This window comes from Penicillium rubens, assembly GCF_028828025.1.
Source record: "Penicillium rubens strain IBT 27055 chromosome Unknown utg000001l_segment0_segment0, whole genome shotgun sequence".
Taxonomy (NCBI): domain Eukaryota; kingdom Fungi; phylum Ascomycota; class Eurotiomycetes; order Eurotiales; family Aspergillaceae; genus Penicillium; species Penicillium rubens.
Genome location: NW_026890599.1, coordinates 1529464 through 1540919, shown reverse-complemented (window position 1 = coordinate 1540919; position 11456 = coordinate 1529464). Strand labels below are relative to the sequence as shown.

General features: G+C 50.7%; 6 protein-coding genes across 6 annotated transcripts; 3 read left to right on the top strand and 3 right to left on the bottom strand.

The window, feature by feature from the left end:
* Positions 1–189: 189 nt before the first annotated feature.
* Positions 190–1831, bottom strand: N7525_000614 (protein translocase subunit TIM50; the record flags this gene model as incomplete). The annotated part of the gene is made up of 3 exons (XM_002562172.2): positions 190–780; positions 833–1534; positions 1592–1831. The coding sequence occupies 3 exons, from the start codon at positions 1829–1831 to the stop codon at positions 190–192; spliced, it is 1533 nt and encodes a 510-aa protein (XP_002562218.1).
* Positions 1832–2275: 444 nt separating this feature from the next.
* N7525_000613 (uncharacterized protein) lies at positions 2276–3148 on the top strand (the record flags this gene model as incomplete). The annotated part of the gene is made up of 1 exon (XM_002562173.1): positions 2276–3148. One exon carries the CDS (start codon positions 2276–2278, stop codon positions 3146–3148), a length of 873 nt encoding a protein of 290 aa, XP_002562219.1.
* A 257-nt stretch (positions 3149–3405) lies between these two features.
* N7525_000612 (proteasome regulatory particle lid subunit RPN11) lies at positions 3406–4626 on the bottom strand (the record flags this gene model as incomplete). The annotated part of the gene is made up of 4 exons (XM_002562174.2): positions 3406–3551; positions 3606–4141; positions 4200–4453; positions 4558–4626. The coding sequence occupies 4 exons, from the start codon at positions 4624–4626 to the stop codon at positions 3406–3408; spliced, it is 1005 nt and encodes a 334-aa protein (XP_002562220.2).
* Positions 4627–5167: 541 nt separating this feature from the next.
* Positions 5168–7247, top strand: rpdA (histone deacetylase RPD3; the record flags this gene model as incomplete). The annotated part of the gene is made up of 4 exons (XM_002562175.2): positions 5168–5350; positions 5406–5706; positions 5760–6301; positions 6348–7247. The coding sequence occupies 4 exons, from the start codon at positions 5168–5170 to the stop codon at positions 7245–7247; spliced, it is 1926 nt and encodes a 641-aa protein (XP_002562221.1).
* A 546-nt stretch (positions 7248–7793) lies between these two features.
* On the top strand, positions 7794–8709 carry N7525_000610 (60S ribosomal protein uL14; the record flags this gene model as incomplete). The annotated part of the gene is made up of 4 exons (XM_002562176.1): positions 7794–7807; positions 7979–8029; positions 8271–8595; positions 8677–8709. 4 exons carry the CDS (start codon positions 7794–7796, stop codon positions 8707–8709), a joined length of 423 nt encoding a protein of 140 aa, XP_002562222.1.
* A 597-nt stretch (positions 8710–9306) lies between these two features.
* On the bottom strand, positions 9307–11031 carry N7525_000609 (uncharacterized protein; the record flags this gene model as incomplete). The annotated part of the gene is made up of 1 exon (XM_002562177.1): positions 9307–11031. One exon carries the CDS (start codon positions 11029–11031, stop codon positions 9307–9309), a length of 1725 nt encoding a protein of 574 aa, XP_002562223.1.
* Positions 11032–11456: the final 425 nt, after the last annotated feature.

Below are 11456 nucleotides of genomic sequence, written 5' to 3'. Positions count from 1 at the left end.
ATCCAAAGCCCAACGACCCTGATATCAGTCCAATCTCAGTCTTTCTCATATTAAAATTTCTGACTAAAATTTTGTACAATAAAACTAACAAACCCCAAACCCTATTTTACACTCGTTCATTAATGCCCAGAACGAACCCCTGATGATCTATCTGCTAGAGACACAAGAAAAGTAATTGGCTCGCGTCGGTTACTGTTCCTTGGAGCCACCACCAAACATGCCAGTGAAAGAGCCCTTCATGCTCTGCATCTGTTCCTGGCGGGCCTTCTCCTCCTCAGCTGCCATCTCAGCGAGCCACTTCTCGCCGTTTAGGCGGATCTCTGACTCAATCATCTCGTAGTTCTTTTGACCACGCTCGCGGATCTGATCCCAAAGCATCTTGCCCTGAGCCAGACCCTCGGAGGGTGTCTGCTCACCGTTCAGGGTGACAGAAGACTTCAAGCCAAGTGCTGCAGCAAAGTTGCCCAGACCACGCGAGGGCCTCTTCTTCTGCTCCTCGGCGAGGTCCTTCTCGAAGCGCTCACGCATCGCCTTCTCGCGCTTGGCAAACTCGATGGGAATGGGAGTGCCTTCAAACGACTTCAGCACGGTACGCACATCTTCGACACCCATACCAGCAAGGTATTCCAGGAAGGGGATGAGGGCGACCAGCGTCTTATCCTTCGGATCACCTGTCCACTTATCCAGAATGATGGCGTTCTCGGGCTGGTGGCGGGCGTGTTCCTCCTTGGTGTCGATGAGAATAACCTTGGAAAGGTCACGGTTGAGATATTGCAAGTCCTGCAAGACAATTAGCATTTTAAGACTAAGGGGAGAAAAGAAGTCGACATACCTTGATGTACTCTCCATCTTTGTACCGGGTCGCCTCACGGAACAAGGGCCAGCGAATGATACGGTAGGGGTCGAGTTTGCGTAGGACTTGGTCGGCCATCATACTGGGCACACTGGTGAAGAGGACGAGCTCGTAGTATTGGTTCAGGTAGCGGAGGAAGTAGTCGACACCAGGCCGTTTGGCAACACGCCATCCGTGCTCACGGGTCCACTCGCTGTGAACGAGGAGATCCTCAAGACTGAGCACCAAGGTGTATGGCTGACGCATCTCGGCATCCTCATCCGGAAGCAGCTTGGGGAAAGCGGGGTCCTTGTAGTAGCTGGTAAGATCGCTGGTGCGGGCCTTGATACGGTTGTACCAAAGACCGGGACTCCATCCAGATGGGGTCTCAGGGTGTTGCTGCGCCTCCTCTTCGGTTTCCCAGTTACGACCCAGGTAGACCATGCCAGCAATACCAGCAAACAGCATGCCTGCGTATACTATATTGGCCATGCGGGCCTTGCGGCGGTCGATAGATGTCTCATATCCGCCCTTGGGGATGTCACCACCTCCTCTGCCTTCTGTCTCATACTCTTCTGACTGGGTAGGGTCTTCTGTGAGGTTCAATGGTCCCTTCTTCATACGACCTTCCAATTCTGCGGCCAGCGTCGATGGAATACCTTGTGTCAGATCGGGGAGAGGCTTCTGTGGGGGTTGTTCGGCCTAGAAAGACAACGTCAGAGGGGAATCCTCTCTGTGAAAAGGTGAAGAAAATCTCACAGATTCGGAAGGTTGTGTAGATTCAGCTTTTGTATCAAACTCGGGTTGCTCAGCGGCGAAATCTTTTGGAGCTGCTTTGGGAGTATTCGACTTCGATTTATTCGACTTCGCCCTTAGCTGGATACCCGGGGAAAGCTTGTAAGCAGCGTACGGCGAAGGCCGCGCCGACAGGGTTGACGCCCGAACGGCAGATGCGAAGACATTTGGCCTCGTTAGAGGCAAGACTGCACGACTAAGCATTGTGTATCTGGTTGAAACGAATATGTCCTGAATGATGGGATGAACCTCAGGTCTCCCGTTAAAAGTCGGCGCGACTCGGTACGGCGCCGCACCCGGACCATCCGTGCAGTTTGTTTATATATCGACCGCCTCGGCCATCGAGTCTTCTCCTTTTTTCTTTTCTTCTTCAGAAAGTTCACCCAGACATTAATTTGACCTACCAAGCCTTTTCTCTCTGCATGTCGGGTTGTATTAGCTGGGGAGACCAACGAAGATATTCTTCATTCCCACTACCAAGAGCGCAGCAAAGGTTTTTCCCGTGAAGCTGCGCTCCGATCGTGGGACACAAATCCTTTTTAGTTTTCTTTTTTCTCTCTTTTTTACATGACTACCAGAAATATGATCTTCCTGTCCAAATCTAGACTCGTTCGTATCTCATAGAATTCACCTGCATACTTCGCAATCATGGGGTTCAAAAAGAAGATGATCCATTTTGAGGAGCAACTCTCCGACGTCGACTCCGAACCAGAAGGACCTGAAATTTTACAGCAATTCCCTTTCCTCCGTCTACCGTCCGAGATCCGCCTGCTTATTTATCATTATGTCCTGTTCACGCCGACTCGGAAGAGTACATTGAAGCGCACTGGTGGCAACGTTGGGTCTTCGGCGAAGAAGAGCAAACCTCTAGCACCATCTTCGCACCGCGTCGCCCTGTTCCTTGTCTCGAGACAGATCCACGACGAAGCCACTCACTACTTCTATTCGACCCAGACATTCCGTGTGTTCCCCGTCCAAGACTTCTTGCGCATGCCCACGATCCGGGCTTTGCCTCGACGCCACCGATCTTCGATCACCACGATTGAATTGATTGTAGGATCAAGCTGGACTGCACCCCCAAAGTCATGGGTTGTGAACCAGGGATTGGGATTACACGACATGGAGCTTGTGCGCACGTTGAAAGTGTTTGTGCAGTGTGACCCTTCACACCCTGTGTTCGAGGGCTTTCGCATATCCAAGGATTATTATACCAACTTCTGTGGCAAATTGTTAAGTCAAATCTTGGAACGGCTGCCGGGTCTAGTTCAGGTCGAATTCGATGCCTGGCCCTCTGTAGAGAAGAATGGACCTCTGATGACTCGCTTGCTTGAGGAAACCCGGAATGCTCAGAAAAATGTCCTTTGGGGCCCTGATAGGGGCTGGAGCGACACTCAAGATGACACTCACGAGAAACATGAGCTCATTGACGTGGATGCTGCCTTTGATGGCCTGCGGGCCTACTCCCCTGATGTTGTCGAAGCCTTGAGCAACTCGCTTCAGACAGTCAAGTTGGAGTCATGATAGACCATTGTTCGGTGGATATTTTCCATATTGTTACGATTTATACATTGCGCGGCGCATAGATCACATGAAACAGAATTATAGACAAGCACCTACTTCAACAATAGCCCAAACGCCATTCTTATTGACAATGAATTTATTATTGTTATGTCAAAGTTTGAGTAGATTTCATTCGTCTGTTGGTTTGGTTTGGTAACATAAAGCCCAACCAATCGGTAATAATTAAAGCGGTTTGGTTGACACACTTTTCTAGCTCTTTAGAGATCTTCATCAACTTCCATGGCAGCACCGTTTGTGTCTTCTTTGGATGATTGCCGTGCCACCGAAGCCTCCTTGTCAATCATCTGCCGCGAGACGGCAACAATGTTATCCTCAATCAACTGTTGACTTACATCCTCGATGTCTGTAGAGCGTCAGTATATGTTTTCTGGGGTTATTGTCGCAAGGAAGAACATACGCTTCTTGGGATCAAGCTTGCCAACATATCTCGTCTTCAGCTGATCCTTGTTCAGCTCCGTCTCTTCCTTGATGCGCTTCTCGTAACCCTCTGCAAGGAGAACAAGCTGCTTCATGCGTTCCACGTTGTGCTGGCCTTCCTCGTGGAAGTCACTCATCTCCAAGGCCTCGGTCCATACATGCTTGTGAAGGTTCATCAACATGTTCTCTTCCAGTCCCGTCTTACGGTAATCAATCGCAATGCTGTAATAGTGGCGGTTGAGACCGTGAATCAGAGCCTGAATCGAAGGCTTGTTGAGATGACCCAAGTTTGATGTAGTTTGGCGGGGCTCCTGGCCCATGACCACGGTCTGAGGCTGGATGAGACGGAAGGCGTCAATGACGACCTTGCCCTTCACTGACTGGATAGGATCAACGACAACGGCAACCGCACGCGGTGTGAGCTGCTCAAACGACTGCTGAGTGTTGATATCGACCGAGGAGAGCCAGCAGCCGAAACCGGGATGCGAGTGGTACCAGCCAACCACGGTTTCTGGTCTGCACAAACTATCAGCATTGGGGGATCCTCTATTTGTATATGAGCTGACAGGCTTACCGTCCCGTCTGCCGAAGCATTTCCATCATTCTAGTTTGGAACACAGGGTCCACTGCCTCGACACTAACACCAGTACCGCTCTGGGGCATGGCAAAGACGTCCACTACCCGAACTGTGTATTCATCAACGAACTCGCCCAGCATCAGGCCCATGACCTCCATCGGGACACCCGCGCGGCCATGTCGTAGCATCTTCAGTAGAGCCAAGGAAGAGATGTGGACAGTTTCGGAGTTATCGATCAGGTTCGGGGTATCCTAAACAATGGCTCTCATTAGTCAATGCAGAGAAACATGGTGAAGCTAGGCTAGGGTGCCATTAATGCCTCCCAACAAGGAGATTAGAGTCTTATCCAACTTACGCCACCAGGAGCAGCGCCTCCCATCCCCATGCCTTGAGCGGCCTGGAGCATCCGGTTAAGGCGATCCATAGTTAAAAGATATCTGACAAGACTTGATGAAACGAGAGCAGAGAGGGCGAAGCTATCGCTACTTGGGAGCTCCGGAGCAAGTCGATTTGTCTCTAGTAGCTTGGTATTGCCGAAACAGTGTTCAAAGAAGGATACAAGATAGCAAAAATCCCCGACAGATGTGATATTAGCGAGAAGATAACAAGGTTGTCGAAGACGTGTTAAGTGATGATGAGCAAAGCCGTGGGAGCTTTGCCTGACGAAGGCGGTGTGTGGTTCGGTCGGCTTCCGCTCCTTCGCGGGCGATTCTCTCTCCTCTATCTATTCTTCAATAGCCTGAACAATGACATTGGCTTGCTATTGTGATTAATTGTACTACCTAATATTCGCATTGCGCGATCTGGTGACAATAGGTGCCATCGCTGCCTATTTACCCTCCTGGGAGTATATCTGCATTGCGCCTGCCACGCTACTTCATCCTTCCCCGGATCTCACTTACACTTCTTGAACTTCACCTTTTTTCCACTTTCAACCCAGTGACCCCTCAGTCGCTTTCTGCAACATGGCTCTGGAACCTATCTCTGATAGGCTCCTTGGGTCTAAGAATAAGAAAGTCGCTTACTTCTACGACTCCGATGTGGGAAACTATGCCTATGTCTCGGGCCACCCCATGAAGCCTCATCGCATTCGCATGACGCACAGCTTGGTGATGAACTATGGCCTCTACAAGAAAATGGAGATCTACGTGAGTACTCTTTTATCTTTTTCCTATCTGTTTAACCCTTGCACTAACAAATCAGCGTGCGAAACCTGCCTCCAAGTACGAGATGACCCAGTTCCACACCGATGAATATATCGACTTCTTGTCCAAGGTCACACCCGACAATATGGACCATTTCTCGAAGGAACAGAGCCGATACAATGTTGGAGACGATTGCCCCGTCTTCGACGGTCTTTTCGAGTTCTGCGGGATCAGCGCTGGAGGCAGTATGGAAGGCGCCGCACGACTGAACCGCAACAAATGTGATGTTGCCGTCAACTGGGCTGGTGGTCTCCACCACGCCAAGAAGAGCGAAGCAAGTGGCTTCTGCTATGTCAATGGTATCTTGCTTCGGTCCTCCAAACGTCCGTCCCAGAAGCTAACATTCATGAAGATATCGTCCTCGGAATCCTGGAGCTTCTGCGCTTCAAACAACGAGTCCTTTACGTCGATATTGATGTCCACCACGGCGATGGTGTCGAAGAGGCCTTCTACACGACTGATCGCGTCATGACCTGTTCTTTCCACAAGTACGGCGAGTACTTCCCTGGTACCGGTGAGCTTCGCGACATCGGTGTTGGGCAGGGCAAAAACTACGCGGTTAACTTCCCTCTCCGGGATGGCATCACTGATGAGACATACAAGAGCATTTTTGAGCCCGTTATTAAGAGCGTGATGGAGTGGTACCGCCCCGAGGCCGTAGTCCTTCAGTGCGGTGGTGACAGTCTATCTGGTGATCGCTTGGGCTGCTTCAACCTGAGTATGCGAGGACACGCCAACTGTGTTAACTTCGTCAAGAGCTTTGATCTGCCAACTTTGGTTCTTGGCGGTGGTGGTTACACCATGCGCAACGTTGCACGGACATGGGCTTATGAGACCGGTATCCTTGTCGGAGAGCCCCTGGGGTCCGAGCTGCCATACAATGACTACTATGAGGTAAGTTTCTTGTTTCTTCCAAGATAACTAGTACTAATTGCATTAGTACTTCGCTCCTGATTATCAGCTTGATGTCCGCCCCTCCAACATGGACAATGCCAATACCAAAGAATACCTGGACAAGATTCGCAACCAGGTTGTCGAAAACCTCAAGCGCACGGCATTTGCTCCTTCAGTTCAAATGACGGATGTCCCACGGAACCCCATCTTGGACGGCATGGACGACGAGGCTGATGACGTTATGGATGACCTTGATGAGGATGAGAACAAAGACAAGCGGTTCACACAACGACGATTCGACCAACGCACCGAAAAGGCTGGCGAGCTTAGTGATAGCGAGGACGAAGACGAAAACGCCGCCAACGGTGTTCGTCGCCAACCAGGCGGCATGCGTCGTCGCAACCAAGTCAACTACCGAAACCTCGAGCCGGACTCTGGGCTGGATAGTGGCATGGCAACCCCCCAGGATGGCTCATCTGCGGCTGACGGAGAAATGGACTTCGCCCTTGATGCTAAGATGACTGATGCCCCACGCACTGAACCCGAGGCGCCTTTTGCTGGCCCGCAAGCTTCGCACGCCGATCAAACCCCCATTACTGATGCTGATAACATGGCTATGGAAAGCGAGGAACAGGAAGCCCCTACTGCCTCTCAACATCAGTCTCCTCACCCTCATGAGGAAGATACTACCATGGAGGACGCTGCTGCTGTCGCTGAACCCACTACCTCGGAACAAGCTCCAGCTAAAGCGCCAAGTACTGAGGAGAAATCTCTGGTCGAGGGCTCCGCCGCCTCCCCTGTGCGAGCCCAATCCCCTCCGAAAGAGGCTGCTGATTCTACCCTCGAGAAGAGTGCCGAAGCCTCTGCTCCTACTGTGGACACGGAGGCAACGGCGACCAAGGAAGAGAACTTGGAGCCCATGGCAGAACCCAAGAAAGAGGAGTAATCGGCTGTGATGCAAAGACGACAATATCGGGTCTGGCGCAACGGACAATGGCAGAAAGGTGTTATCGGTTTAACAGCGTGCTCGCATCTTGCTTGACACGGGAGGGCATTACTCGTGGCGGAATGGCAGACTCAATTCAAGGTTTAACCTTGAATTGTTTCGGGGGATGACGAGTTGTTTTTATGGACTACCAATGAATCATTTCATATTTTATCTTCATTCATGTGCCATCTGTGTTTCTTTCGTCTATTCTTTTTTGAGATCGCGAATGTATTATTCGATGAAATGCAATCTTCCAAACATCACGACATCTAAACCCTAGAAGTATATGATTAGCGCCTCAGGCATTAACATTTGGCACTATTCCAAATGGGGTTAGCATTAGGGCAAAGTCGATGGAGCTGGGCGGCCAATCACCTCCCAACGCCAAGATTTTACGCACTTTGCCCACTAAGCGAGAAAGCACACCTCCAGTTTGGATCCTCGACGTTCGACCTCTTGTCGCCAACCTTTTTCACCCAACTTCCCCCGTGATCATCAGCCATCATGTCTAAGAGAGGGTGAGTCTCCCAGCGATTCCCTCCGTGGCCCCATTCGATTCCGAACCGATACAGAATTATTTTGCAAGCATGGACAAGCAACACCACACCATTTTGTCGAGAGGATAGAATGGGGCTCGGATTGGGAAAAGAACGAATCGACAAGAAGCAAATTCACTAACGATTGAACAGTCGTGGCGGTGCCGCCGGCAACAAGCTCAAGATGACTCTCGGTCTGCCTACGTACGTCTACAAATTCCTTATCGTCTAGTCTGTTTCGAATGCGCCTTTCTTGCCCGCCGGATCCCACAAGTTATTTTCCAATCGATCAAACCTCCCCAGCAAAACATACGCCATGCAACAGAAACGAAAAAATCGGCGGGAAGAAAGGAAACGAAAATGGATCTCCGCTTTCAGCATTCGAAACACGACGTCTTAAAGAATCTAGAACAATTCACTAACGGGTCCCTTTTTCGTCAAACAGTGGCGCCGTGATGAACTGCTGCGACAACTCCGGTGCTCGCAACCTGTACATCATCTCCGTCAAGGGTATCGGTGCCCGCCTGAACCGTCTCCCCGCTGCCGGTGTCGGAGACATGGTCATGGCCACCGTCAAGAAGGGAAAGCCCGAGCTCCGCAAGAAGGTTATGCCCGCTGTCGTCGTCCGCCAGAGCAAGCCCTGGCGCCGCCCCGACGGTATCTTCCTGTACTTCGAGGACAACGCAGGAGTTATCGTCAACGCCAAGGGTGAGATGAAGGGTTCCGCCATCACCGGTCCCGTCGGAAAGGAAGCTGCTGAGCTCTGGCCCGTACGTTATACACTCCATATGGAAATGGATTCATTTCCATTTGCACCCGTCCGAGCCTAAACTAACACTTTTTTCTTCTAGCGTATTGCCTCCAACTCCGGTGTCGTTATGTAAAGAGAGAAAATCCGAATTTTAAAGAAAAAGAACGATACCAAACCTCAAATCTGCTTGGGACCTGGAATGCGGTGCATATGAGACCATAGGATTAAAATGGGAGCTGGACAGGTGGTGTCCATTTGACGAAATCCAACTGTTTTTATTTTAAAGCCGGTTTTATCCTCCATCTTCGTCTTTTCTCCCTCCCTTTGCTGGCGTCTCTCGGAAGTATTACTTTAAAATCACATCCTTTTGCACCGCCTTGCCCGTTACCTCGAGGGCTGGCCTAAAGGTTTTAGGCAGGCTGTATGGGAGGGGACTTGGTCCTGGTTGTTTGTTCTTTGGCATATATGAACTCTGATATGACCACCAATGGCTCTACGTAGACCCTCCACATACCCTTTGTAGACCTTTCGTAGAGGTAGTCGGTTTCTACTCTGTACATACAGAGTTGCGCAACCAGACACAACCTCAAAGAGGTCACGTCATATGGTTCTATATCTGGTTGACACCGTTGTGAAGATATATATTTTGCAATACATGTATCCAAATGCAAGCGCTCTTTCTATCCAATGCTATTGATACAATAAAACAAAAAACCAATCTACAACCCAATTATTTCTTCTGTCCGTTTTGAGTCTTCTGTACTGAATCGACTCTCTGAGGAGCCGTCTTCACCTGAGCACTACTGGATAATGACCAAAGTAGAGCCACACCCAGCGTTACTAGCATAAGGACATGAACAGCCCACCAGACATGCTGCACACCAGCTGGACACATAGTGATCTCATAGCTCCACTCGCCAGCGACCTCGTCAAACCACGCCGAAAGGAGACCGGCATTACCACCAAACTCTCCCATCATCGAGCGGAGGGTCACCTCCCGGATAGAAGGGTCGTCAATGTGCCGACTCTTATTGAAGCGCTCCGCAGCCCACTTCCAAGCTTGGGATGAACCGTTGTCGTCGGCTGTTTCAGTGCGGTTAACGAAATGAACAACATCACATCCCGTGTGGTCATGTCCTGTAAGAATGAGCCCGTTCCGGCCTTGGCCACCAGCAAGCGCATTCTCGTCGCCGCTCAGCCCAAAGATGCCTTGCAGAACCCCGCTAGCGCTGAGTGTATCGCTGAGATGGTTCTGCTCCTTGAGACCACCGTCTAGCCACCGGGGCACACCGTCCGGACCATCCTTATCGTCAGAATCGCGGAACGAGAAATACGGCCCGTCCGTGCACACCCCATCTTCCTTGTGCAGGGGTAGATGTGTCAGAAGCAAAGTAAAAGCCGACCGGTCCTCGACCGGCGAGAGCCGACGGGCGATCAGCTCGTTCAGATAAGAATACGTATGGCTCTGGATCTCCGCAGAAAGCGCCGGGGTGTCGAACATGAGGGAATTGAGGTTAATCAGGTGCAGAGTAGGGGTAACAAGCTGGTCTCCAGTAGACTCAGACGCAGAGGAGGACACGATGGGCGGGTGTTCGAACCGCACATCCCAGTTCGCACGGCCAAACACGCGCTCAAACCGCTCCATCCGCGCCTCACTGATGTCCCCCGCATATCCAATATCGTGGTTTCCGGCGACATTGATAACGCGCCTGGACCAGGCCCGATCCGCGCCCAGGGGTTCCAATAACGGCGCATTATTGCCTTCACCCTCGCTCCAACCGGCAGCACCGGTTCTGGTGATGTTGTCGTCGACCCGTTCTCCGCCGCGGAACACGCGGTTCCAGTACCGGTGTCCGCGCCAGGCGAATTCGTCGTCGGAGATCCACTGGCTTCCCACCAAGTCGCCCAGCACTGTTGTGTGCGTCGGCCGGGTCCACCAAAAGAGGGTGCGGTAGATATGCGCGAGATAGTAGTCGTTGCCGAAGAGGTCGAGGCGTTTCACACCTGCCTTGAAGGCGCGTGGAATGTCTTCAGTTGCGAGGGTTTGGAGACCGGTTGTGATGTTTGAGAGGACATCCTCGTTCAGTAGAGGTGAAGTGGAGGAGTTGCCGATTGCTTCCTGGATGGCGCGCCAGTGCGTCTGCATGCGAGGGTATAATTCATACTCGGGGAAAGGGAGCGAGGAATCCCCTTCCAATTGGGGGTCTGCGAGGACTAGGAGTCTAAAGATGGCGGGTTGACCGTTTGTGTCTGAGGTTGAAACACCAAGGTGTTGGAAAAGCGTGTTGATCACTGAATTGCGATATAGCTGCTTCTCACTTGAATGTGAGACAGACTGTGGTAGAGGAAAAGCGCATCCGTTGAGAACTGGGTAGAGATAGAGGTAAACAGTGGCGATCACTGTAATTGGAAGAAGGTGCGCAAAGGTGCGGGAGAGCAGCCAGCGGAGGGACATGAGGAATCTAAAATGACAGAAGAAGGATAAATGTTATAAAGACCTATACACCATATTGAAAAGAGTTGTCTTGAACAGTGGAAAGGAGAAGAAACAAAAGTGCGCACATCGCTAATCGATAAAGATAGCACATATTTACGGTGACACCATACAACATAGGATTGAACTACCCAAGACAAGGAGGGCAACTTATAATTGAGTTATTATAAACAACCCCAGCAAGGATTGACAATCGTAATACATATCGAGAAATATTTAAAGCTATTTATAACCAACGTCGGTAGCATGGTGGCTATATAATGCCCGTAGTAAGAGTTGGCGGTACCTTGGGCGGTGAGAACTATAAGAACGATGAAGAGAAGCAAATGGCCAAAGTTGAATAAATTAAATTATTATAGTATCTACATTTGCAGATGCAATTAGTA